Below are 27,320 nucleotides of genomic sequence, written 5' to 3'. Positions count from 1 at the left end.
ATTATTTCAGGATTGGTTCTGCTAGTTCAGTGTGCAAATATCAACTTTGTACTATTACCATTATTGAAGCACTGTCAAAACCGAGTTTTACTCTGGATCTTGTCTTTATGTGAAGCATCTCACTCGAAGTCAGTTGTGAGGTTTCCCTCACATTTCACTGAGCAGGACCCTCCAGGTTGGTCACTGTCTGCACTGACTCTCTCATTCAGGACTGCAGCTCAGATAATTCACCAACATGCCAATGGTCACAGGAGTCTCAACCCTTCTCATGCTTTTGCTGATATAATTGCAGCTTTCCTTATTCCCTCCCACTGGATTCCTATGGTACCAAACAAGCAGAGAGAACCCGAATCTCCTGAGATCCTATCATCCTGCTCACTGGCCTGTCAGGGTGTCTTGGAACTTCAAGATCTGAAATCATGGAGAGGAAAGGAGAGGAGACACGCTATGCAAAATATGCACTGTGATAACTATATCTCACTTTATTCCACTATTGTGCACACTCATTATCTTTAGTGTTACTGCTTGAATGTACATTATTTGAACACAGTGTTTATGCATTACAAATGTTTGAGATAATATTATAGATATGTGGAAATAGCCAGGAAGGAATAAGATCCAATTTCTTGGATTTACCAAGTACTTTCTATGCTGGTTTAACTAAAAGGAGACTTTCCTTTTTTCTTAATCATTTCCAGAAGTTCAGAGGAAAGAAAATATGAATAGACCTCAAAAAAAGGTCTGAGAGCATGAGAGAAGGAGACCTTTGGGAAGGTGTAGATGTGGGAACCAGTAGTAGCATAGTAGAAGGATATGATGCCAGCGTCACTGTCTAAAACAATCACTAAAACTTCAGGCTCTTTCCTCAGAGGAATGAAGGTTGGTGGTGAAGTAAGGGCCGAACACCTCTTGTCCTTTCTCTGTCTGATGGCCCAGAATCCAGACTGAGGCTTTTATACTATGTTAATGTCCCTTGGCACATTTTCCAGACAAACACCTATAGCCCCCTCTGCTCCTACTCCCATCTCCACCTCAAAGTAATGTCTTCCTGAGGTGAAGCGCTCATGGCCCAGCATGCAGATTATGTCATTACATCTTCCACAAGTTTGAGATTCTTTCTATTAAGTGTTTTGGGAAAATTGTACTTCTCTATTTATCAAAGTGAATTAATAATTTTTTAGTCTTTATTTTATTTTATTTATATATATATACATTTTTATTTTTTATTCGTGAATCACCATGAGGTACAGTTACAAACCAACAAACTTACATACTTGCGTTTCAGTTATACAATGATCGAGTTCTCATCCCTCCACTAGTGCCCATTCTCCAACACCAATGGTCCCAGCATCCCTCCCATCACTCCCATCCCGTCCCCTCCAACCCACCCCACCTCTGTGGCATGGCAGGGTATTCCCTTTTGTTCTCTCTCTCTCTCTCTCTCTCTCTCTCTCTCTCTCTCTCTCTCTCTCTCTCTCTTATGGGTGTTGCGGTTTGCAATAGAGGTATTAAGTGGCCATTAAGTCTACTTTCAGCACATATCTCCCACCCTGAGAGGGCCCTCCCAGCACCCTTTACTTGGTGGTCTCTTCTCTATCTGAGCTGCCTTTTCCACCAGGATGTGAGGCCAGCTACTAAGCTGTGGAGTAATCCTAATAATTATCTTTGCTATTCTTGGGTGTTAGTCTCCTAATCTGTTACTTCATATTCCACAAATGTGTCCAATCTTTCTATGTCTGGCCCTCTCTTTCTGACTCATTTCACTTAACATGATACTTTCCATGTTGATCCACTATATGCAAATTTCATGACTTTATCTTTTCTAAGAGCTGCATACTCTTCCATTGTGTAGATGTACCAAAGTTTCTTTAACCAGTCATCTGCTTATAGGCACTCAAGTTTTCTCCAGATTCTGGCTATTGCAAACAGTGGTGCAATAAACATATAAGTGCAGATGTCATTTCTTCTATACTTTTTGCATCTCCAGAATATATTCCCAGAAGTGGTATTGCTGAATCAAATGGGAGATCAATTTCAATTATTTGAGAAGTGTCCAAAACTGTTTTCCAAAAGGGCTGAACCAGTCGGCATTCTCACCAGCTGTGAAGGAGAATCCCTTTCTCCCCATGTCCGCTCCAACAATGATTGCTTTTGTTTCTTGGATGTGGGCCTGTCCCTGTGGTGTGAGATGATATCTCATTGTCATTTTTATATGCATCTCCCTGATGATTAGTAATGAAGAGCATTTTTTCATGTGTCTTTTGGCCATTCAGATTTCTTCTTTGAGAAAATTTCTGTTCATTTCATCACCCCATTTTCTGATGGGGTTGGATGCTTTCTTTTTGTAGAATTCAATCTGTGCTTTGTATTTCCTTGATATCAACCCTTATCTGATGAGTGAATATCCTTTCCCTTTCTGTATACTGTCTCTCTCTTCTTGTAAACACTCTATCTTTTGAGGTACAGAAGCATTTCAGTTCAAGATAGTCCCATTTGTTTATCTCTGTTTCCACTTGCTTGGTGATTGGCTTGTCATCTTTGACGATACCTTTAGCTTTAATATCGCTGAGGGTTTTGCCAACCTTGTCTTCAGTGTACCTGATGGAATCTTGTCTGATGTTGTGGTCTTTAATCCATTTTTATCTGACTTTTGTGTACGGTGTTATATAGAGTTTTAGCCCAGTTTTTTGCATGTAGCTGTCCAGTTTTGCCAGCACCATTTGTTAAAGAGGTTTTCCATGTTCCATTTCACATTTCTTGCTCCATTATCAAAGATTATATGATCATATATTTGAGGGTGTGTGTAAGGATATTCAACCCTGTTTCATTGGTCTGCGACTCTGACTTTGTTCAAGTACCATGTTGTTTTAATTATTACCACTTTGTAGTAGATTTTGAGGTTGGTGAAGGTGATACCTCCCATCTTCTTTTTCCCAAGAATTGCTTTAGTTATTCATGGGGATTTGTTGTTCCATATGAACTTCAGGAGTGTTACATCCATTTATTTGAAGAATTTCATGGGTATCCTTATAGGGATCTCATTGAATCTACATAATGCTTTGGGGCCTACTGCCATTTTGGCAATGTTAATTCTTCCCAATCTATGAGCAGGGGATATGTTTCCATTTTCTTGTTTCCTCTTTTATTTCATGAAGTAGCATTTTGTAGTTTTCTTTGTACAGGTCCTTTACATTTTTAGTTAAGCAGATCTCGAGTTACTTGATTTTCTGAGGCATAATTGTAAACGAAATTGCTTTTTTCATATCACATTCATCTCTCTCTCATTGTTTGCATATAAGAAAGCCATGAACTTTTGTATATTGATTTTATAGCCTGTGACTTTACTATGAAACTCTGTTGTTTCTAGGAGTTTCTAGGTAGAGGCTTTAAGGGTCATAATGTCATATCATCTGCGAATAGTGAGCGCTTGATTTCTTCCTTTTCTATCTGATACCCTTAATATATTTTTATTGCCTAATCGCTATTGCTAGTACTTCTAGTACTATATTTAACAGAGGTGGTGAGAGTGGGCATCCTTGTCTTGTCCCTGATCTTAGAGGGAAGTCTCTTCGTTTTTCCCCATTGAGGATAATACTTGTGGTATGTTTATGGTAGATGGCTGTGACTATATTGAGGAAAGAACCTTCACAACCCATTTTGGTGAGAGATTTCATCATAAACTGGGCTGAATCTTGTCAAATGCTTTTTCTACATCTATTGATATGATCAAATGGTTTTATCTTTTCTTTTCTTGATATGATGTATTATGTTGATTGATTTCCGAATATTAAACCATCTTTGCATCCCTGGGGTGAATTCCACTTGGTCATGTTTTACGAACTGTTTGATGAGTTGTTGGATTCTATTTGCTAATATTTTGTTAAGGATCTTTGCATCCGTGTTCATCAGGAATATCTTTCTGTAGTTTTCTCTTTTTGTGGTGTCTTTGTTTCTTTTGGTTTCTTTTGGTATTAAGGATATATGTGCCTCTTAGAAACTGTATCAAAGAGTTTCTGTTTCTTCAATTTCCTGGAAAAGCTTGAGAAGAACTTGCAATAGGTCCTTTTTAAATGTTTGTAAAAATTTGCTAGTGAATCCAACTGGACCTGGGCTTTTGTTTTGGGGAATACTTTTTATTACAGTTTCAATTTTTTTGCTATTTATAGATATATTCAGGTATTCCTGAATATATCTTCTTGGTTCAAATTTGAGAGATTATAGGAATCCAGGAATTTATCCAATTTCTTCTAGGTTCTCTTGTTTCCTGGCACACAGACTTTCAAAGTAGACTCTGATGATCTTTTGCATTTTTTTGCTTTCTGTTGTGATGTCCCCACTTTCATTTCTGATTCGGCTTATTAGGGTTCTCTCTCTCTCTCTTTCTTTGTGAGTCTTGCTAGTGGTTTATCAATCTTGTTAATTTTCTCAAAGAACCAGCTCTTGGTTTCATTGATCTTTCGGATTTTTTTTTTTTTTTTGGGTTTCCGTGTCATTAATTTCCGCTATTGTTCTTTCTTTCCTTCTGCCTTGTTTGGGCTCCTTTTGCTGGTTCTTTCCTAAGATCTTGAGCTGTGAAGTTATGTTATTTATGTGGGCCCTTTCTTTCTTCCTGATGAATGCTTGCAGATCTATAAATTTTCCCCTTATCACAGCTTTAGCTGCGTCCTGAAGGTTCGGGTAGCTCGTGTCTTCATTCTCATTGGTTTCCAGATATTTTTTCATTTCTTCCTTGACTTCCTTCCTGACCCACTCGTTGTTCAACATTGAGTTGTTTAACTTCCAGGTGTTTGATTTGGTTCTCTGCATGTGTCTGTGAATAACTTCTATCTTCAGTGCGTTGTGGTCTGGGACAGGTTGCAGACTGGGTGTGGTGCTGGAGGATGTCGCAGGGGCGGACAGGATCACCAATGAATATCTTTTGATTAATAGTATCTGGATCTGAAGACACATTGACTGCAAAAAAAGAGAAAAAAAGACAAAAGACTCAATTTGATTTTTTAATTTTTTTTTTGAGCAGAGGCCACACAAGGCAGAGCCAGGGCTTACTACTGTGCTTAGGAAGAATTGCTGGCAGTGTACTCTTTGGGATGCTTTGGATTTGGTGGTGTGCCAGGCAAGCACTTTATCATTGTACTATGGTCTAGCTTCAAAAGAGTTACTCTGTATGTTTGGTTTTTGTTTGGAGGCCATGTTCAGCAGTACTGAGGCTTAGTCCTGGCTCTACACTTAGGGGTCACTCAAGGTGGGATTTGGGAACCAAATTATGGGTGTTCTATCCCTGTCTCTTCTCCACCAGACTTGCTTTTTCTTCTTTTTCTTTTTATTTGTTTATTTTTGCTTTTTTGGGTCATGTCCGATGACACTTAGGAGTTATTACTGGTTCTGCACTCAGGAAAGACTCCTGGTTGTGCTTAGGGGTCAGATGGGATTCCTAAGGTCAAAACTGGGTTGGCCACGTGCAAGGCAAATAGTCTACACAGTATGGCCCACACACTTGCTTCTTAAAGGAAAAAAACCTTTTTCTTTATTCATTGCAGTTTATTGAGCTAAGCATAACAGCTTTTGGCATTCAGTGCTTAACTCCAAACCCACCACCACTGTCAGTGTTCTTCCTAACATGTGTTAATATTTAGAGTATTTTATAAAATAAAGCTAACCTATATTCAAACCAAAGTTCTGTTCTTATTGTCTAAGAGTCATGTTGAGTTTCAGTTTTCAAAATCTGTGTAATCTCTATGTGAGTCACTAGAAACTGTTGAGGAAGACTGAGTGAACTAAATAATTGTTATTAAAATGTCTCATTAATGGGAAGTATCTGAGAATTTCTAGTAATAATATAACCATCATCCTTATCTCTAGTTTAAAAAACCTAGGAATAGAACCAATCAGAATTTACATGGGTTCTGTCATTTCTAAGACCCATTTTTCTCTTGAGAAATCGTGTAACATTGAAACAGAAATAAGACAATTCCATCTCTAACTAAAAACTACAAATTCTATATTAGAAAAGTTAAAAAAGAGAACTAAATTCATAGATTGTGATTAAAGACCTAGAATTCTCCCAGGTCACAAAATTATTGAGCTCCATGGGTATTAGAGCTTACTGTAATTTCTTAAGTTAGATAAAAGGAATTTATAGAAATTATCAAAATTTAATAAACCTAGGGTCAATATACATGAAAGCTATAAAATCATCCTTGAATAAAATAGTAAAATATATGATAAATTTAAGTGTGACTTTGACTGTAAAATCAAAAATTTAAAGTTAAATGTATCAATAGAATATTTTCTATTATGTTTTTTGGGGGCCATACCCGGCAATGCTCAGGAGTGACTCCTGGCTCTAACTCAGCATTACTTCTGATGGTACTCAAAGGACCAGGTGATCGAACCAAGGATTGCCGGGTACAAGACAAACATCAAAGCAGGTGTATTATGGCTCTGAGCACAAGGATGTTAACCACTCTTGTAACCACTCAAAAAAGAGTCAACCACTCACTGGGTTACCAGGCTAAGCACAGGGTGTTGGACTTTTTTTCCAGGTAACTTAAATCCGCTATGCAAAATACTTCTTGTGCTGGATGTTCTCAGTGTTCCTCAAATCCCTGTTTTTCTTTACCCACTTTTCCCACTTGGTTCTCTCCCTGAAAGACTGACCGCTGTGGACGCATCACCAGTGCTCTCTTCCCTATCTCTGCTTATTTCAGCTAACAGGAAGCAGAGGAGAAGGCCCTGGGGCACAAAGCAACTGAGTAGCAGTGTGAAGGACACATGGCCCTCCCATGCTGACTGGCAGGCTCTGCATTCCTCTCCCCTGTCACACTCTCCCACCCGTACAGCATCCTCTACCTGCCACTTGAGGCCCAGGACAATGATGGTTGTCTACCCGCTCCTGCCTTGGGTGCAGGACTGACTACGCCTTGTTCTCTATCCTACTTCTCATCTTTATAAATAATCCCTTCATTGTAAAGATTCTCTCCAACCAATTCTTATCATAAGTCTGACTCAGAAATAAGTTGGGTTTCAGTTGCTATTACTTAAACTATTGTGAAAAATCCAAAGTGTCAATGTGAAGAAAGTTTAAAAAAAAGTATTAAATAGAGCCAGAAAGATACAATAGTGATTAAGATGCTTGCCTCAAACTGGACTGTCCCAGGTTAGATTTCCTGTATCACATATAGTTCACTGAGCACTGCCAGAAGTGATCATTGAATATAAAGCCAAGGAAAAGCAAAAGGCAAAGAAAGTCAGGTGTGACTTCAGAATTTATTTTTTAAAAACTCAAATAAATACATATAATTTTTTTAAAAAAAACAATACAAATTGTATACCATATATACTTCTTTTTTGATGCTAATACAAGGTTTTTAAAGACAAATCATTGAGAGAGTAATTCAAACCTTTTAAATATTAGAAATAGAAAGCTTTTTCAAACATATTATGAACATCCGTAAAATTGAATAACACTCATACATGCAAAAATGCCACCTGCTAAGACAGAATTTTGGGGGAGGGACTGCCAAACAGGTGCAGGGGCCGAGTCATTCCAGGCCACCTGGGCCAGTTGATCAGTACAAGGCCCTAGGGTACCATGAATAGGAGCTTCAGTGATGGGACTACCTCTATATTCTGAACATGAAGCATGCACTCGGCCCATTGAGCTTTCTCTCTGATGCTTGGTTTGATCTTAGAGAAAAGCATTTAAAAAAAACTTTGTCTTTCCTTGAATATTGGGTTTTATAGGAGATTACAGAAAGATAGAAAATAATTATTAAAGAGAATTATAGAAAAAGAGAGCTCAGCTTTGGTATTAGTAAAATGTGTTACTAGGTCAAGGTCCTTACATCACTTGCACTCCATTGCATAATAATCACCTACCTTTACTGCATTACACTGAGAGTTAAATAAAATATTAACAAGGGATTCTTAAATCAACATACCTTGGTGGCGCTTAAAAATTTTTCTCACACTTAAGTGAAGCTCAGAGACACTGCGCACAGTATGCAGTTCCAAAGAAACATCCTCTGGTGTTTCTAGATTGATAGCTGAGACCCTAGAATAACAGCAAAAAGAGGTTTCTTCAGTGGCTCCTTCCATCCATGTGTCTATGTCCATGCCCCTCCATGGCCCACACTGTTTCCATGGACACTCACCTGCTCAGGGTGTCTTTTATACCCTGTAGAGAAAACATGAAAAAAGGTGAGTGCAGGAACATCTGACCTTCATAAAGCATAGTATATGCAGGGAAGTTCTCTATAAACACTCCTTCCAGGAAAGAAAGGAACGTAACCCCATGGGTGGGAATGGAGCCAAGGCCTCACACATACAGGGTAAATTCATTCGTGTTGAGGCACACCACTGAACCCCTAACCATAGACATTGATGGATTTCTAATAAGATGATTCCATCCTGAGCCCCTTGGGGATGCACATGACTACTTGTTTATCAACCTCTCTGATTTCCTCACTGATATTGTGCTGTCTGAAAACACACCAACCTATGGCTATTGGGAAAGTGCTCAGAAGGATGCCCAGGGTACCACTTCCTTTCAATGATGTGATTTCCTTAGAGTGAGTTCATATTGGACACTGCTTACATAAAGTCCTGAGTCCATCCAGAGTCCCAGTGACTGAAATGCTTAGCTACTGATAACAGGCACCACATGATGAAGGAAGCTGAGTTTTTGTCAGGGCCAGGGGAATAAAACAGTGAGTATGGAGATGTGGTTAAGGCAGCTCAGTTGCCTGTCTGAGATGACTACAAAGACCATACTATACCCCTGAGAACCCCACTCTCTCCATATCTCCACCCCCAGTCTCCTACCCCCCTACCCCCCCCCCCCCCACACACACACATAGTGCATCTGATGCAGAGATTCTGATACAGAGCACATTTGGTGCAAGAAATAAGGAAGTATGGTTTATGGTTCTGATGTGCACTAGTGCCTACACTGAAGGACTGAGAGCAGGGGCATGGTGAGTCACTCAAACTATGAAGCTCAAGGGACAGTGCTGCTGAGTACGGCAAAGTCTTGGTAGTGACTGGTTGCAGCACAAACTTAGCCCCAGAGGTTCTCTGTGGTAATGGTGGATATAATCGAGCCTTATATTTGCTACCGTAAATGCACAAAACTAGAACTCTCACAGCTCAGGAGACACAATAAAGAAGAGGAAGAAGTAAATCCAAATTAATGGGTAAACATCTAAAAAGAAGTAAATGCAAATTAATGGGTGAACATCTAAAAAGTTCCCAAGCAACCAAGAGAATTTTTGCTCATTTTCTGAGTTGAGAACTTCAAAGTAAAAATCATAAGGTTGAATGAATTAAGGAAAGCAATAGAAAAGGTAATCAACAAAGCAAAACAAAGTATTAGTCAGGGAGTATCTGAACTTAAATAAATTTAAAACTTCTTTGGAGGTTCCAGCAACTGGGTGACAGATGTCAAAGAACAAATCAAATAAGAAAATAAGATTTAGAAAGCTATCAATTAAGTAGAAGAAAAAAATATGAAAGGTATATGAGAGCATTATGGGCTAATTATAAGAGGAACAGCAATCAAATTCAAGGAGGCCTTGATGAAGCTGGAGTGATGGTAGAGTGGGTAGGATGTTTGCCTTGCACATCACCTACACTGGTTTGATCCCTGGCACCCCAGGAGTGATCCCTGAGAACACAGACAGAAGCAAGGATTGAGTGCCAATTGTGGCCCCAAAACAAACAACAAAAACAAAAAAGTAGTCGCTGAAGAAAAGGAAAGTGAGAATGGGGAACAAGTGTTTCAAAAAATTATAGCTATCTCTTGCTCATCAAGGCCATGTTCTCCGTTGAACACTTTGAACACATATCTCACTTGTCTCTGTATATTCTTTGCTTCTATGTTCTTTCTTGAACAGATGTATCCTCTTTCTGTGCTCTCATATCTTTCCAGTATGTCACTGTTCTCCCATTGTTCGTCGATTTGCTCGAGCGGGCCCAGTAACGTCTCCATTGGAGACTTTGTTGTTACTGTGTTTGGCATATCGAATACATCACGGGTGGCTTGCCAGGCTCTGCCGTGGGGGCGAGACACTCTCGGTAGGTTGCCGGGCTCTCCAAGAGGGGCGGAGGAATCGAACTCGGGTCGGCCATGTTGGCTGTGTGCAAGGCAAATGCCCTACCCACTGTGCTATCGCTCCTGTAAGTTTGAATAAAAACTACCTTGCATCACTGAAAAAATAGAAAAAGAAATGAAATTGTGGCTGATAACTACCCCATTCTGAGTACTGACTCCCACATCCAGATCCAATATATTAATAGTTCTAATAGAACTAAGGTGTTCTAAATAAAAGTAACCCAGATCAAAGAACTCTAAGGTAAGGTAAGGTAAAGGTAAAGGCCCTCCCGTTGATCGTCGATTTTGCTCGAGCGGGCCCAGTAACGTCTCCATTGGAGACTTTGTTGTTACTGTGTCTGGCATATCAGATACTCTCGGTAGCTTGCCGGGCTCTCCGAGAGGGGCGGAGGAATCGAACTCGGGTCGGCCATGTTGGCCGCGTGTAAGGTGAACGCCCTACCCGCTGTGCTAAGACATGCTGTAATTAAAATGATAAAAGCAAAACATAGAAATAGGATTGCAAGAGCACCAAGATACAAATGAAACTTGTATACAAAGAACCACCAAAAGATTCAAATGAAAACTCTTGATTAGTATTGTTTGACACAAGGAACAATTTGAATGAAACAAACATCCCAATAAGAATACTCTATCATTTGTCATCATTTAAACTTGAAAGCATTAAAGAAAACAAAACTAAAACTAAAGAAATTCATTACCATTTAACCAATTTATTAAAACCACTACAGGGTCTTATTTAAAAAACAAAGAGATCCTACTCGGAAACAGTAGATAATGAAAATATAAAATGGGGGAAAGCAGAGAAACAATGGCATCTTTTATAAATACACAGTTGCCTTGATATGAAAAGAGTACATAGAATCACAATATCATAGAAGACCACCAAAAATAAGAATTGAGCTCTCATAAAATCTAGAGTTTCCTGTTCTGAGGATCATTTCAAGACCACAACTACATAAATTTACATTAATTTTCAAAGGTATTTGCCTTCTCTGTGTTTATTATAGTACTATTTACATTGGCCAAGAATTAGAATTATTCCAAATACCCCAAGAACACATCGTGGATAAAGAAATTTTGGTACACATACAATGAGATACTACTCAAAATAAGAAAATTGAAATTCAACAGTTCATTCATCTCAGTAGAACTACAGGGTGTCGGGCTGCACACAGTGAGTTAAAAGGAGGCGTCTGAACTGAGGAAGTAGGCCTCGTGAATCTTCCATATTTCTTACCCTCTGTTCTCAGTAGCATGGGAATAAGACATCTCTGTTTCCTACAAGTGCTCAGACTCACCTGCAGCAAAGTCTGCGCTGAGTCCTGACATTTCTTGTCCAGTTCCAGGATGTTGTTCCTGAGTTCCTCTACTTTGTTGTCCAAATGGGCTACATTGTTCTTCAGACTGATGAGCTTCTGTTCTTTTTCTTTCTCTAGACTATGCATATAATATTCCTCTGCCAGGTGCATGAGTCTGTGAAGTTGTTTAAATTCAGAATTGATTCTTTCTTTCCCATGCTTTATTTTCTCCTATAAGGAAAAAAAGTGCTCAGAAAGTGAGTACACCCAAATGTTCATTAATGGATAGATTCATATCCAATATGAGTCACACACAGAAGCAGCTGAAACTTATTCAGTGGAAATAAATAAGGAATATTTGATGCATAGTGCAACATGGATCAATCAGCAAGACAGTGAGCAAAACAAGTAACTCAGAAGCAGAAAGCCAATATTATAAAAATCTGCTTTTATGAAATAAGTCATATTCATAGAGACAGTGAATACTAGAAAACAGGAGGAAGAAAAATTAGGAATAGGAAGAGAGGTTTAGTTTGGATGATAAACAAGTTTTGCAGGTGGATAAAGGCAATGGATGCACAAGCATATGTACAAACACTGTTACAGAGCTGTCCACTCTAAAGGGTAATATGGTGATTTTATGTTATGCTTAGACACATGCATGCAGACACTCATACACACACAAATTTCCTCAGTTAGGGTGATGTAGCCTGAAGAGTTATCCATGTTTCCTGCACTAGTTATGCCTGAGAAGAAGAAATTCACAGGTAGATGAGGTCATCAGAATTAGATCTAATTGTCTGGTAAAATTTCTTCTGTACACCAAGAAGCTGGTATAGGTAGTATGAATAAAGTGCAGAATAGAGCTTGGCCAAAGTAAATGAAATATGAGTTATAAAAATAAATATGAATTTTTATTTTGAAATAAACATGTGTTCCTGTGTTTCAGATAAACTTTTGGTTCAAGGAACCCCTGAAGTTTCTTCTTGAACCTTATTGAAGTTTCCAGCTGAGACATCACAACTGGAGTAAGGATGACCACCCTGGCGAGTTCATGAGTCTCACCAGGGAGAGGCCCAGTTGGCAGATTCTAATCATAAATACTAGAAATATCAACCCTGGATTCAACTCACCACCTTAATGTGTGAAAATTTCTAAAACAAAATGATCTATAGGACACAGATTTTATCTGGTAGGGGTGGGGACTAAACTTTAATATCCATTTTAACTTTCCATTTCAGAAAGTGTTACAATGTTTATGAAATTAATAAATGAGTAAAAAATTTTTAAACACATAAAATAAAAGTTTATTCAATTTATTTTGATACAATTCAAAATATATCATTATACATTTGTAATGCACTAGTTTTTTATGTGTGGTCCTCACAATAAAAATTTTGGTATGTTTTCTTTTCTCTAAAAATTACCTCCTCCTTAATAGTTATCCCCAGTTTCTCTCAGCTTCATCCGTTAACCAGCAGCTCCTGTAAGGGTTGGTATATTAGGGAAATACCAATCTATATTCTTTAAATTTGTATTTCCCTATTCTTAAATTTTTATGTAGCTAGAATAAAATGAAATGCGATCTTTTGTTAGGATAGTATTTTCCTATCCTAGGATATGAAAATACTTAGGATAATATTTTTTTTCTTTTTTTATTAGTGAAACACCATGAGGTACAGTTATAGACTTACAAATTTTGTGCTTGGGTTTCAGTTATACAATGATCAAGTACCCATCCCTCCACCAGTGCCCATCATCCACCACCACGGGTCCCAGCATTCCCCCCACCCCCCATCCCCCCCCCCCGTCCCACCCTGCCTCAGTGGCAGGGTATTCCCCCTTGTTCTCTCTCTCTTCTTTTGGGTACTGTGTTTTGCAAGAGAGGCATTGAGTGGCAATCATCTTTGGTCTATAGACTACTTTTAGCATGCTTCTCCCACCCTGGGAGGATTCTCACAACACCCTTTATTTGGTGCTTTCTTCTCTATCTGAGCTTCCTTTTCACCTAGCACGTGTGGCTGGCCTTCAAGTCATGGAGCAAAATTCCTGGTACTAATCTCAGCCATTCCTGGGTGTTAGTCTCCCTTTTTGTTGCTTTATGTTCCCTAGATGAATGCAATCTTTCTGTGTCTATCCCACTCTTTCTGACCCATTTCGCTTAACATGATACTTTCCATGTAGTACCACTTGTATGTAAATTTCATAACTTAATCTTTTCTAATAGCTACATAGTACTCCATTGTGTAAATGTACCAAAGTTTCTTTAACCAGTCATCTGCTCTTGGGCAAAAACGAGTAAAATTTTTATTTTTATGTGGGAAATAGGCTTAGCTTCAAATCATGAGTTCGTAAAAGGTGTTTATTTATTTACTTTTGATTGTGATGATCTTCCCACCAATCAAGATCCTAGATATGAAAGCAAAGGGCTGTCTTTTGAGAGATCATATTTGAGATTTGCACATAAAGAATGAGGACTGAGGTTTAAGACACCATGAAAAAGCCAAAATGACTCACTGGTCAGTGCAATGATATTCCAGACTAATGTACTATATCAATATATTTGTAAGCAAATCTCTTTCCATTCATAGGGAGTCTGGTTATTTACTGAACCAGAGACCCATACACTGTAGTTGTAGTTGTCTTTTGTATGTTCTTATGGTAGTTCTGATTCTCCACATTAACAGCCTCATTAAACTGAGTTCATTGCATCTCATCAGAATGAATCTCTTTCTAAGTGTCCACAAACAGTGGGTCTCTGAAGCTGGAAAGCTTGAGTGTTAGATGCTGCCCTGTGGTAAATGCATCAAAATGATGCAGTTGAGGCTTCAAAACAGGTAGGTATATTCAAAGTTTGAGAATTTGAATCCTGTCAAGGATCTTTCAAGTAGACTACAATATTTCTACAATATTTCTACTTCGTAAACTCAGATATTGGGAATTCTAAATAATTACTATCACAAGGTTGAAGAATTTGAAGCAAAAATTTAATAGATACATATAACCAAAGGAGTAAAGGGGAGTGATGCTTTCTACATTACTTTTAACAATCTGGACCATTTATTGAATAATGTACTTTTATAGTGCTTTCACCAAGCACAACCTACTCTTAGACAAGATGATGGCATGTAGTTTGACCACAAGAAGCTTCAAACTCTCACCTCCCAACTAGTTATTTTCCAAGTTGTATCTAGCTTCAGCTTCATATATTTGGATTCTGTGCTTTTCAGTTTTGTGACTGCTCTCTGGAGCTTTTCCTGTGGGAAAAAATGGGTGTTAGTTTATTCAGTTGGAAAAGTCTTCACAGCATATACCATAAATCATAGGCTTTCAGATAATTAGAATAACATTGAGTATTTGTTGAGCCTTTAGATGCTGAGAGAAAGCATGTGGACAATTATGAGTCCAATAACACAGTTGATCTCCGTGGCAAACTGCAAAGCTAGTAAGATGTTTACCATTGTTCCTGTTATAGAAATCAATTCTTTGCATGGGATTAAGTAAATTGTCCAAGGGAACAACATATTCTTCAATCCCATATTAGACTAAGGAAAGAGGCAGCAGGACAATGCCCACTTCTTTCTCCCACCACAGTCAAAGCAATCATCATATGTGCCTTTGAAAATATGTTAATCTAAATCTCTCACCAGACTTCATTCACAGGCTTTTATTTCTAAATAGTTAACAACTCCTCTACATCTTTAACTATGACCCCACCCTATACATGTGGAAGTTATGTGAACTTCAGAAACTGATGGCTCTAATTTATATTGAAACAGAATAATCTTCTCATGTCAAAATTGGTCCTTATTAACCAATAAAAATCATTCCATTCCCAGTCCTCCTCTGAGGTATGATTCATCCTCTCAACCGTGATCATGGTTTAAGGCCTAAATTTTACTCCTGTGTCTTCAATTATCTTTCTTTCTACACACCCTCTGGCCTAGGCATGGTGCCAAGCAAGCCTTGTTTTCTGTGTCCTTGTCATCAGTCCTGAGTATAGGACGCTCCGACCTCTAATGACTTTTCTACCACATGAAGGATACAGGCAGACTTCAATTATTTGTTTGCATACCTCATCATCTTCTAACAAGGTTGAGACAGTACCCTGAGTGCCTAGAATGATCCAGGTATATAGTATTAGCTTGCGTGTAATTGGGAGGGGGTCCTTTTATTTTTTAAATTTTTTAAATGGAGGAGTACTGCTATTTATTCAGGAGGGGGTCCTTTTAGAATGCACTCCAAAAATGGAAAAAAAAATTCTCATTCCAAAGGAAATTCCATTACTAGAACTTTCAACAGTGAGATCTATAAAAGATTCAAAGATATCTGAATACCCTTTGAAATTATACCAATAAAGTCAAGGAAATGATGAACTTGAATGCACAGTTTCTGAGTACAACACTACTCTAATATGAAAATAAGTCAAGAAGAAAACCTAAAGATAAAATAAATCACCAGCATTGAACATAGACCTAAAAATTGTCAAAAATATCTATGCCAAAAAATGCAATACAGTACACTGTTAGGATCATATATCATGTACTTGTTAGCTGTTCAACATATGAAAAAAAAGATGAGATTCATACAACTACATTTCAATTGAGAGAATAAGAAAGTAAAAAATACTATATCACAGCAACAGAAAGATAAGATTCATAAAACTATACTTCAATTGAGAGAAAGAAAACAAATGATGAGATTCAATATTCTTTTATGAAAAAAAGTGCTTTAAAAAGCAGGATAGAAACGTTATTAGACAATGCCTGAACTTTGTTTGCATTGACACCATTGCAGTTGAGACCAGACTCAGGCTGCCATCGCTGGAACCACTCTGGGAAGGGAGGCAGAACCCTCCTTTCCGGCTAGGTCCCAATAGCCTCTACATCTGACCTGGGCTATATTAGCAGGCTCACACCCAGCTTCTGGAGCAAATGCCACCTATGCAACTGCACAAAAGACATACACAGCAAATCACACACTGCTCATAATTATAATTCAGGTCATTTAGTGATGAGAGGCAGAGAAGAGAGCAATCCCCAGCCTAATACCTCAGCACCTTCCAGGGTATCTATCTACAAAGACTCCCCCAGAACATTAGAAAACCAATGGTAAAGGCCTGCCCAGTTCACTGAGTGGAAATAATACCCTTGAAGGCACAAACAACAACAACCAGCTCTCTAAATCCTCAGTGACTTTTTGCCAGTGCCACCATGATAAAGATGTTTAATGAGCTCAAAGAATATGTGGCACAGGTATTCAGCAAAGCCCAAGGAAGTCTAAGAGTCAAGATGAGAAAACTCCTCCAATCAGAAATGGCAAAATGAAGAGCAGGGTAAGTTACATTAAAAGCAAAAAGCCATAACAGAAGCTGATAGCAGCCAAATTATGCAGCTGAGTATAAGATCAAGGAGCTTCAAGATGAGATGGAGGAAACTGCTACTAAACAATACTGTTGAGTGTTAAAAGGAAATAAACATTACACCAGGGCACTATAGGATGAATATGGTCACAGTCAAGGTCCTCCCGTTGTTCATTGTTTTGTTCGAGCGGGCCCAGTAACGTCTCCATAATGAGACTTGTTGTTACTGTGTTTGGCATATCAAATACATCACGGGTAGCTTGCCAGGCTCTGCCATGTGGGCGAGATACTCTTGGCAGCTTGCCGGGCTCTCCGAGAGGAGCGGAGGAATCGAACTCGAGTTGGTCATGTTGGCTGAGTGCAAGGCAAGCGCCCTACCGCTGTGGAAGAATATATGAATCATCATAGTTGCTAAAGAATAGAAAAGCAAATTTCATGAATAAACATTAGGTAAAGAAATCATTAATAGGAATTTCTTAGAGTTGAGGAATACAGGCACTGAAATCCAAGAGGCCTGAAGGTTCCCTGTGAAAATATACTCACTTAATCACTTAATCACTTAATTTCACGTTAGTCATCAATTTGCTCGAACGGGCGCCAGTAAGATCTCCATTTGTCCCTGTCGCGAGCTAGTGTAGCCCAATGGCATCTGTTCGCTCTGGGAACATGAAGAGCCTCAAACCGATCGTTCATGATCTTGATGAAGAAGTCTGACCATCTGGTAGGTGGGCGGCCACGCGGTCTTTTGACATCCCATGGAATCCAGTCAGTAACAGCTCTAGTCCAGCGGTCGTCTTTAAATCTCATTACGTGACCAGCCCATCTGATTTTTGACACCTTGGCAAACGAGACAGCGTCCCTGATCCTTGATCGTCGACGGATGTCAGAACTCCGGATTCTTTCTCTCATTTGAGTGAAACGTGATATTCCAAGCATAGCTCTTTCTATTCTTCTTTGGGACACCTGAATAGCGTTCTCATCTTGTTTGTGTAGGGCCCAGGTCTCTGAGGCATATGTTAATGCAGGAAGAACAGTGGAATCAAAGAGATGTGCCTGGAGCCAGAGGTTCTTCGTCCTCTTAGCTATTTCTTCGACGTTCTTGAAGGCATTCCAAGCCGCTCTCTTCCTCCTGCGCAGCTAGGGTTCCAGGTCATTTGTCATGTTGACTTCTCGACCTAGGTACACATAGCTGTTGCATTCAGAGATGGTCGTTCTGCTGAGAGCGAATAGAGCATCAGGAACGAGGCTGTTTCTCATGAACGTTGTCTTCGTAAGATTCAGCTGTAGTCCTGCCTTTCCACACTCATGGTCAAAGTCAGCCAGCATTTGTGCCACTTGGCTGATGTTTGGTGTTATTAAAACAATGTCATCAGCAAAGCGGAGGTGGTGTAGTTGCCGACCATCTATCTTCACTCCCATTCCTTCCCATTCCAGTCGTCGCATGATGTTCTCGAGGGTGGCACTGAAGAGTTTCGGTGAAATGGTATCACCCTGCTGCACTCCTCTCTTGACATCAACGATCACTTCTTTGTAGAATGGTGAGATCCTGGTAGTGAATCCACAATACAGCTCACGGAGGATCCTGATGTATTGGGCTTGATGCCCTGATTGGCTAGGGCTTCAATGACCGCTTCCATCTCAACAGAATCAAAGGCCTTCTTTAAATCAATGAACGTTAAACAGAGTAGCATCTTGAACTCCCGAGAAACCTCAATGAGCTTGGTTATCATGTGGCTATGGTCGATGGTGCTGAATCCTTTGCGGAACCCGGTTTGCTCGCATGGTTGTCCTTCACCTAGTGTTCTGCCAATCCTATTTAGGATGACTCAAGTGAACAACTTGTACATGACAGTCAATAGGCAGATCGTGTGATAGTTGCCAATGTCATGGATGTCTCCCTTCTTGAACAGTAGTACGGTTCTGCTGGTTTTCAATTGGGATGGAACCTTGCATTCAGACAGGTAGCGAGTGAAGAGCCGAGCCAGTGTGTTGATGAGTACTGACGGCAGGTTTTTCAGGTGTTCAGGTCTGACCTTGTCTGGGCCGGGTGCTGTTTGTTTCTTTACCGACGAAATTGTGTGTCGGATTTCGGAAGGGAGAACGTTGGGAACGACATATCCATCCTGTGGAATTTGGTATGTTGGCAAGTGGACATGGCTATCGAAGAGATTTGAGTAGAAGTCATGGACTACCTCCACTACCCAGCTGTCGCCACACTCCAGGACGCTTTCCGGACCTGTGCGGACGCTTCGCTTATGACACATCATAAGACACTATATGCCCATCTTCCGGAATTGTCGCACCATATTTGATAGGGTTCAAATATGGTAACACCAACAAGGGTGATTAGAGGTCGCCCAAACGCCTCTATCCCTCTCAGAAAGAATGGCAAGCTAACAAGAGTATTCCGCCCACACGGAAGAGCCTGGCAAGCTATTTGTTGTGTATTCGATATGCCAAAACCAGTAACTACAACTGGTCTCATTCACCAGACCCTGAAGGCTTCATGGCAGCACTGAGAAGGATGAGAAAGGAGAGGCCGACAAAATCTCAAGGCCAACCTAGGCTGCCACAACGAAAGAAGACAAAAATGATCGTCTGTACTTTCAATGCATGTACGCTAGCATCAGATGCATCCATTGAGGACCTGATGGTACAAGCGCGAATGATCAAGTACGACATCATTGGTCTGACCGAGACAAGAAGGCACGAATCTCACCGTGCTGTTTTCGATACTGGAGAAGAATTGTTCCTCAGAACATGCGATAAAAGAGGTGTCGGAGGCGTCGGTGTCCTTGTCAACACAAACTTGGCCAAGAGCATTGATTCATTCGAATGCCTAACAACCTGAATCAGACGTTTACATTTGAATAGATGTGGCTCACTGCCTGCAGTTTCTATCTTCGTTGTCTACGCACCAACATCCAATTATGATGAAGGAGAAATTGAGAAGTTCTACATGGAGCTGGAGAAGTTCTATAAAGAAGACCACACCTTCTACAAGATCATTGCGGGTGATTTTAATGCCAAGATAGGACCGAGAAGATCAGCTGAAGAACTTCACATTGGGACCCATGGCCTAGAATGGAATGAACAGGGTGAGAGACCGTCTGAGTTCATCATGTCAACCAAGACCATCCATGGTAACTCACAGTTCCAGAAGGCAGAATCTAAATGATGGACATGGGAGTCTCCCGGTGGACGATTCCACAACGAAATAGACTACATCATATTCAATCAACGGTTTTACCTGACCGATGTCGGTGTTGTGCCAAAATTCTGAACGGGATCAGACCACCGTCTCCTTCGTGCAAAATTCTACTTCACAGAGCGGGGAGAAAGGGCTGCAAAGTTCAAAAAGAGAACTCCCAGAACGACCACCAACTGGGAACTCTTTGTTCCTATTGCGGCAACATGGGAAGATGTCATTGTTGACAACATTGACGAGGAATACGATCAACTGGTTCAGCACCTCAATGAATGTGCGAGGAACACCAAGAGAGAGATAGCCACAAAAAATCACCAATCTTCGAAAACTCTTGAGCTAATTCGCCAGCGTGGTTTGGCGCATGCCTCAGGCAACCGCAAGCTAACGTCCGAGCTTGCAAAGCAGTGCAGAGATGCGATCAAGGAAGACCTCAAAGATAGAAGAGCAGAAGTACTGGTAGATGCGGCATAAGCCGGGAAAAGTATTCGTAATGCCCTCCTGTCCTTTGCCAAGTACAAGACCAAGATGACTGCCCTCCGACCTCCTGATGGATCCATCACATCCTCCAGAATGGCAATGGGTAAGAAAATATTCTCAACAAGGAAAACTAGATCCTCAAAATGATAAAATCCACAATTAGAGACAGAATATTGAAATCAACAAGATCAAAAAAGCAACTTACGTAGAATCGAAAGCCATTAAGACTTACAACCGATGTTTGAAACGTGACTATGAGACAGAAGAGAATGGAGGGACATAGTACAAAACCTCAGTGAAATGAATACTTACCCAAGATTTCTTTATCCACTTAGATTATCACACATATTTGAACGAACTATAAGAGCTTCATGGATAGACAACAACTTAGGGAATTTATAGCTTTGAAACCAGTATTATGAGAAGCTTTAAAAAAACTTCTTTTGCACCTGAAGGAATTAGGGCTGGTAGGGTGCGCCTCCCCTACACAGCTGCTCTGAATTTGATTTCTGGTATCCTGTAAGGTTCTCTGAGAACCATCAAGAGTAATTCTGAATGTAAAAGCCAGGAGTAACCCAGCATTACCAGGTGTGGCCACAAAATCAAATACTTTAAAAAGATGGAAACAAGGAATAAACATAATAAAAGAGGTCAAGGACCTGTGTAAGGTCTATTAATACATTGATCTAAGAAATAAGAGGAGGTAAAAATATAAAGATGTTCCTATATATCTATAGGAAAAATTAACATTGTTAAACTGGCCACCTTACTCAAAGTAATTCAAAGATTCTATACAATACCTATAAAAGTTATAGTAGCTGTGTCAAAGTCACCAAAAAAATTAACTAAAATCTGTAAGAATCACAAAATACCCTAAATAGCCAAAGGAGTTCTGAGGAAAGATACATAGGAAATACTTGTTCCCAACTAAAACAATATTATAAGGCTAAGATCATTAAGATTACACAATATTAGAAAATATATGCACAGACATATACACTCATATAAATGGAATAAAACCAAGAACCCAGAAATAAAGCCATACAATATGGTCAATTGTGATAAACAATAATACTGGCATATATAATGGAGAGAGGAAAGTCTCTTCAACAAATAGTGCTGGGGAAATTAGATATCCATTTACAAAACCCAGAAATGACTGCTCCTCACACCATATACAAAAATTACCTGAAAATTTACTAAAAACTTAAAGCCATAAAACACAAAGAGGAAAGTACATAAAAATATTCAAACACGGCTTCAACATTAACTTTGAAGAGTTGATTTCAATAACTAGGGAAACAAAAACAAGCAAAAATTACTTGAGAGTATGTGGAATCAAAAAGAAACTTCTCCAAGGTAAAGAAAATGTCAGTGAAACAAAAACATACAAGGAGAAACTATCATACCTCCATATCTAACAAGATGTTAATAAGCAAGATTTGTAAAAAAAATCATAAAGTACTCCAAGTACCATTGCCAAGAAGAACATTGAAAAGGACAGAAGTGAAGGCAGATTACTTCCTTTTGCTACTGTTGCAGACACCACTTATAAGTGTTCAGAGCATTCTCCTGGTTCACACTTCTGGTGGTGCTTGGGGAACCATGTGACATATCTGGGATTTGAACTGGAGTAAGGAAAAATGATACCTTCCTTTCTGTACTATCTCTCTGACCCTAAAATACAGATTACTCTACAAAAGACATACAGATTGCTAACAGGCACCAAAAAATGCCTTGAGGAGTTAGATGGTGGAGTTGATCAGTGGATAGAGGCAGATGGAGTTCAGCATTTTTTAGTGTGGATGTTGTGACAAGTCACTTTTGCAGCAAGTGAGAGAGCACATCTGAAGCATATACTACAGTGAAAATAATTTCTGTCAAATAAATAAAACAGATTCCAGAGCAACTGCAGATGAGGCTATTCGGAGGCTTTCTGGACCCCACACTCACCCTGTAAACTTGGCATGCAACTTCAACAGGAGCAGTGCCGTGTCCTTTGTGCTGTGGTGACCGCTCACAGCACCAGCAGATGAGCTGACCATCATTTTCACAGAACAGATGGAACTGCTCTCCGTGTTCATTACACATATTCTGATTCATTTCCTTAAAGATTTCGATAATACCTTTCAGCTGCTTGTTGGGCCGGAGACTACCACTTTGAAAAGGTTTCCGACACTTGGGACAATTAAATGTTCCCGGAGATGATGTTTCAGAGCTTTGATTCTGAGTAAGAACCTTTATGCATACACAGCAGTAGCTGTGCCCACAGTCAATGCTCACAGGCTCAGTCATCAGCTTCAGGCAGATGGGGCAGGTAGCTTCCACCCTCAACTTCTTGATAAATGTAGCTGAGGCCATGGTTTTCCTGGAAATGCTGCAATATTGGATCAAGAGGCAGGGATGAAGCAGTCAGAAATTTCTAGTGTCTGAGAAATGCACTCCACTAGAGTTTATGGGACTCCTCTGAGCTTGAAATCTGTCTGAGAGAGATATGGATTGGGATTGAGAAGATTTATTTTATGGAGCTGTGTTGTGAATGACTGTGGCACAATCACACTTGGTCCATTAAACTTAGTATAATTAAGCACTGTAGCACTGCTGTCTTGTTGTTCATTGATTTGCTCAAGCAGGCACCAGTAACATCTCCATTTTGAGACTTGTTACTGTTTTTAGCATATCAACTATGCCATGGGGAACTTGCTAGGCTCTGCCGTGCAGGCAGGATACTCTCCATAGCTTGCTGCGCTCTCCGAGAGGGACGGAGGAATCGAACTTGGGTCAGCTGTGTGCAAGGCAAACACCCTACCTGCTGTGCTATCACTATAGCCCTGAGTATAATTAAAATAAAATAAAATAAAATTTAATGTTAATTCCTTGAATCTAACTGCTATTATTGCATTTCAGTTGTTTATTATTTGCTTGAGTCTGTGGTGAAATGAGACCAGATCAAAGATTCCATTTCATTTCTAGAAATATTTTGGACATGGGACTCAGTGAGAGTGAGAAAAAGACAGGTTCCCTCAGAAAGGATGGAGCAAGAAAGAGAAACTCATGGAATGAGGGTGAGACTCCCATTCTGTGAAAAGGTAGCTCATCACTACTACTTTATTTCCTTGTAACTGATATTGCAATTAGGTAGAGTTTATAGGATTCATAAAAAAAATTGTCTGCACTGGATCATTAGTTCACAGTTCTTGCTACTTACTTCCACGGCAAATAATGATAAAAAAGTATGGGTAAAAAGACCCAGGCTCCAAATGATAACAAGGTCAACTGACACCCTAAAGAAGCTGTGTGCCCTTCCCATAAGCCTCTCTGACCTGAAGACAGAGAATTGAAAGAGGTGGGAGGAGAAGGGGTTATCTTCAGAGCAGAGTTCTTGAGAAACAGAGAGGTGACTGTCACTTCTTCAGGACAACCTGGTCTCCCGGAAGATCAGAATGACTAGAGCCCATCGTCATGGAAGAAACCTGGAAGTCAGCAGTGAGAACAGATAGGAATGACAGGCTTCTGTGGATCCTGGCATTATGTCCCTTGGTGTCCACCAGTGAGTACCTAACATGGAAACACAGGGACCAATAGGAAACACAGGACTTTGTCCTTCATCCATATAGATAGTTACAATTTTGGGAGGATCTTTTCTCTATTTTCAATGTTGACTGTTTGTGGGGAGGAAATAGAGGCAGGATGAGGTACGAAACAAATGCTTTTTTGACCTGACAGTAATATCTCAATCACTAATGGTGCTTTTTAAACTAAAGTTGCATGTTAAAGCATCTTTGTCTAACTATAAGAACTATCTCTTTAGACTCATAGAGAATATCTTCTGGAGTGAAGATAACTTAGCCTAACTCACATGCCAACCCTGCAAGTTTTTTTTTAAATGACTAAGACTGTGTCTGTTGTCCTGAACAAGTTTTAGTGGAATTGTTTTTGAGAATAAAAGCATTCTAAGTAATGCATAAAAGAAAAATCTGGGGATGGGAGAGATAGGATAGTTGGTACTGTTTTTCTCTGTGAGAAGGTTTAACCCAAATATAATTTAAAGAATGAGGAGATTTGGTCAAAGGGATGTTCCATTTATTACAATACCATCCAGCCATTCTATTTCTTTTGTAAATGATCTAAGGAGGAGGCAGAGATACCTTATAGACTAATATTTTTCACCCTCCAATACACTAATAGTCTCAGAATTCTTGCCTCTTCCATAAACCAACTAGAGATTGAGGGAAAAAGTACCAGAAGAGTCAGAAACTTACTGTCTCCAAATTAGAGCAATTTCCTCTCATTATTATTACCAGGATAAGCAAAGATGACAGAAAGGGGTCACAAGAGAGACAAAAGATCAAAGTAAAGAAGACTAAAGGTACTCCCAGCTTCTGACCACTCTTAAGCCTGGCCAGCTCCACAGGAGTGCCCGGAAGTCCTCTCCACCCAAAACTTTCTGCTTTCATTGTGGCAAACTTGATTGCTGGAAGTGAGAGTGTCCTGAATGCCCCAAGAAGCCTTGGATCTCACAAAGGAGAGTGACAAGATGGGCAACTGGACAAGGGACCATACTGACACCAAAGGGGACTGTCCAGACCCTTCCACCTTGCTCTTGACCAAGACAGCTGCAAGCTCCCACCCTTCCATTCCAACTGAAGCTATGGGAGTCTTATCATCTTGGTCTCCATGACGGCAAGCCAGACCAAGACACAGAGCTGATTCTTTAGCCTTACTGTCCTTCCAGAACCCCTTTTTCTCATCTCTCACTCTAATGGAGAATATAAGGCTTCGTGTAGAGGAGAGAAACCCTGAACCCATGTAGAGGACTATGCACACTCTGATGAAGGGCAGGGTATCTTTTTATTCTGGCCATCGTTTCTTTTGAGGTACAGAAGTTCTGAGTTTGACGTAATCGCATTTGTTTATCTTTGCTTCTGTTTACTTTGCCGTTGGCATTGGATTCTTAAAGTGAAGTCTAGTTTCAAAGTAGTACACAGTTTTACCTATTTTTCTCAATATAACTTATGAATATGGGTCAGAGATAGAGGTCTTTAATCAGTTTTGTTTTGAATTTTGTGCATGGTGTTAGGAAAGTGTATACTTATTTTTATTTTTATTGTTATTATTTTGACTGTAATTGACTAGTTTTTCCATCACCACTTGTTGAAGAGGTGTTCCTTACTCCACTTCTTGTTTTTCTTTATTTATTGAAGATTAATTTTCCATATGTCTGATGATCTCTCTCTGGATTCTAATTTCTATTCAATTGATCTGAGACTAGAGTCTGTTATTATTCCAGCACCACACTTTTAACTAATAAAGCTTAATAGAAATGGATGAAATTGCGGAAAGCGAAGCACTCTATTTTTTTTCCCCCTAGGATTTCTTTGGCTATTTGATGAGGAATTTTTGAGCCACAATGTGGCATTTTCTAGTTATAATATTGCTTCTCCTTAACCTCATTTGATCAGGTCCTGTCATCAGTTAAGTCAAACAAGATAAAAAAGATTTTTTACATGAAAATGTACTTTTCAAAATATGAATTCTAATAAAAAATGTGAAAAGTCCTGTTAACAAAAGCTATTAGGAATACTTGAAATTGTTTCATTATAGAAGTTAATAGCACAGAGTGAATACATCAATTTCTTTTTGTTGTTGTTGTTGTTTTGTACTGAAGGAACATCCTATTTCAGTTTTACCTTGATCTCCCCACTGGAAGCCTCTCATTGTAGATCAATTGCGACTCTTCCTTTCCCCTTCACTGGGCAGTCCTGGGGGAGGACTCACCGGTTTGGTCACTGGCTGCACTTACTCTCTCACCGGGGCTGCAGATCAGATTAGTGACCGCATGTCGGTGGTTGGAAGAGTCAAGTCCTTTTGATGTTCTTTATGTAGAGGACAGAGATGGTCATCTGAGCTCCCCCAGAATGAACCAGTCAGCAAGGCAAGCAGAGGGATAGTGAGTCCTTTCAGGTTACCCTTCCTGACCTGAGGGAACAAGAATTCAAAGAGCAGCCAGGAGAACGGGTGGTCTGGCTGCGAGCAGAGCTCCTGAAGGTGACTCAGTGTCCTCCAGAGGTTCAGGGTGACCAGAAGAGAGAATGTTGGCAGCTCCAGGATGTAGTGAGGTGTGGAGCAATGGGAATGGCCTAGTCTGTGGTTACTTACACTGGCTGCTGGTCCCCCAGAGTCCACAAGGGAGGACCTCACAGGGGAGCTGGGTCAGGAGCTCAACTATGTCCCACTCCCAAGGCTGCAGCTGCTTTTGGATCTGGGCATGTGCCCCAATCCCACTGTGGAGAGTTGGAGGGGAGGGGAGTAAAGGAAGGATAAAGCATAATAACAAAATTTACCTCCAACACACAGTACTAAGATGAAAAGCAGGATTCAACTGAAGTTACTAGAAAGCCAGTTTCTCTCTAATCATAGGGCTCTTCCCTTGGAGACAGGAGAGTCTCCTGTAGAAACTTTCATCAAAGGCCTATGACTTACCTCTGAGGGATGCTATCCTCTGGGGAGAAAACTCTCCTGTCCTCTGAGCCCTGAGGGGTGACTATGGGGCCTTCATGGGCCTCATATCCCTGGTAGGAAAAATGGAGTCACCTGAAAGTGAAAGCAAAAGGTGAAGAGAACAAGAAAGCAAAGTTCAACCCTGACCCACCACACACACACACACACACACACACACACACACACACACACACACACAGAGAGAGAGAGAAAAATGCAGCCTGGACTGTCAGTCCCTTCTCCACACAGCAGTCAGCACAAGCTACTGCCCTGATGTCTCCTCTGTAGCTGAGATTCACTCAGGTCTGGCAAGGAAGTTCACTCCCACTGGATTAAAAGCAGAAACGAAACCAGTGGGGG

At 40.0% G+C, this 27,320-nt stretch overlaps 1 protein-coding gene across 12 annotated transcripts; it reads right to left on the bottom strand.

The window, feature by feature from the left end:
- Positions 1–1,187: 1,187 nt before the first annotated feature.
- On the bottom strand, positions 1,188–27,115 carry LOC130040487 (E3 ubiquitin-protein ligase TRIM38-like). 12 transcript variants are annotated; one of them, XM_056132612.1, is made up of 9 exons: positions 26,943–27,115; positions 26,150–26,743; positions 23,783–23,932; positions 22,413–22,942; positions 14,574–14,669; positions 11,413–11,643; positions 8,154–8,176; positions 7,941–8,053; positions 1,188–4,953 (listed from the first exon to the last, which is right to left on the bottom strand). In XM_056132612.1, the coding sequence occupies exons 4-9, from the start codon at positions 22,818–22,820 to the stop codon at positions 4,697–4,699; spliced, it is 1,128 nt and encodes a 375-aa protein (XP_055988587.1). In that variant the 5' UTR covers positions 22,821–22,942; positions 23,783–23,932; positions 26,150–26,743; positions 26,943–27,115; the 3' UTR covers positions 1,188–4,696. The 12 variants fall into 12 exon arrangements, with proteins under 12 accessions (XP_055988587.1, XP_055988585.1, XP_055988588.1 ...); XM_056132610.1 differs by having other exon boundaries at positions 26,150–26,438; XM_056132613.1 differs by having other exon boundaries at positions 22,413–22,938; positions 26,150–26,438.
- Positions 27,116–27,320: the final 205 nt, after the last annotated feature.

The sequence above is a fragment of the Sorex fumeus genome, unplaced genomic scaffold, assembly GCF_029834395.1.
Source record: "Sorex fumeus unplaced genomic scaffold, SorFum_2.1 ptg000094l, whole genome shotgun sequence".
Classification (NCBI taxonomy): domain Eukaryota; kingdom Metazoa; phylum Chordata; class Mammalia; order Eulipotyphla; family Soricidae; genus Sorex; species Sorex fumeus.
This window is presented reverse-complemented; position numbering and strand designations above follow the sequence as displayed.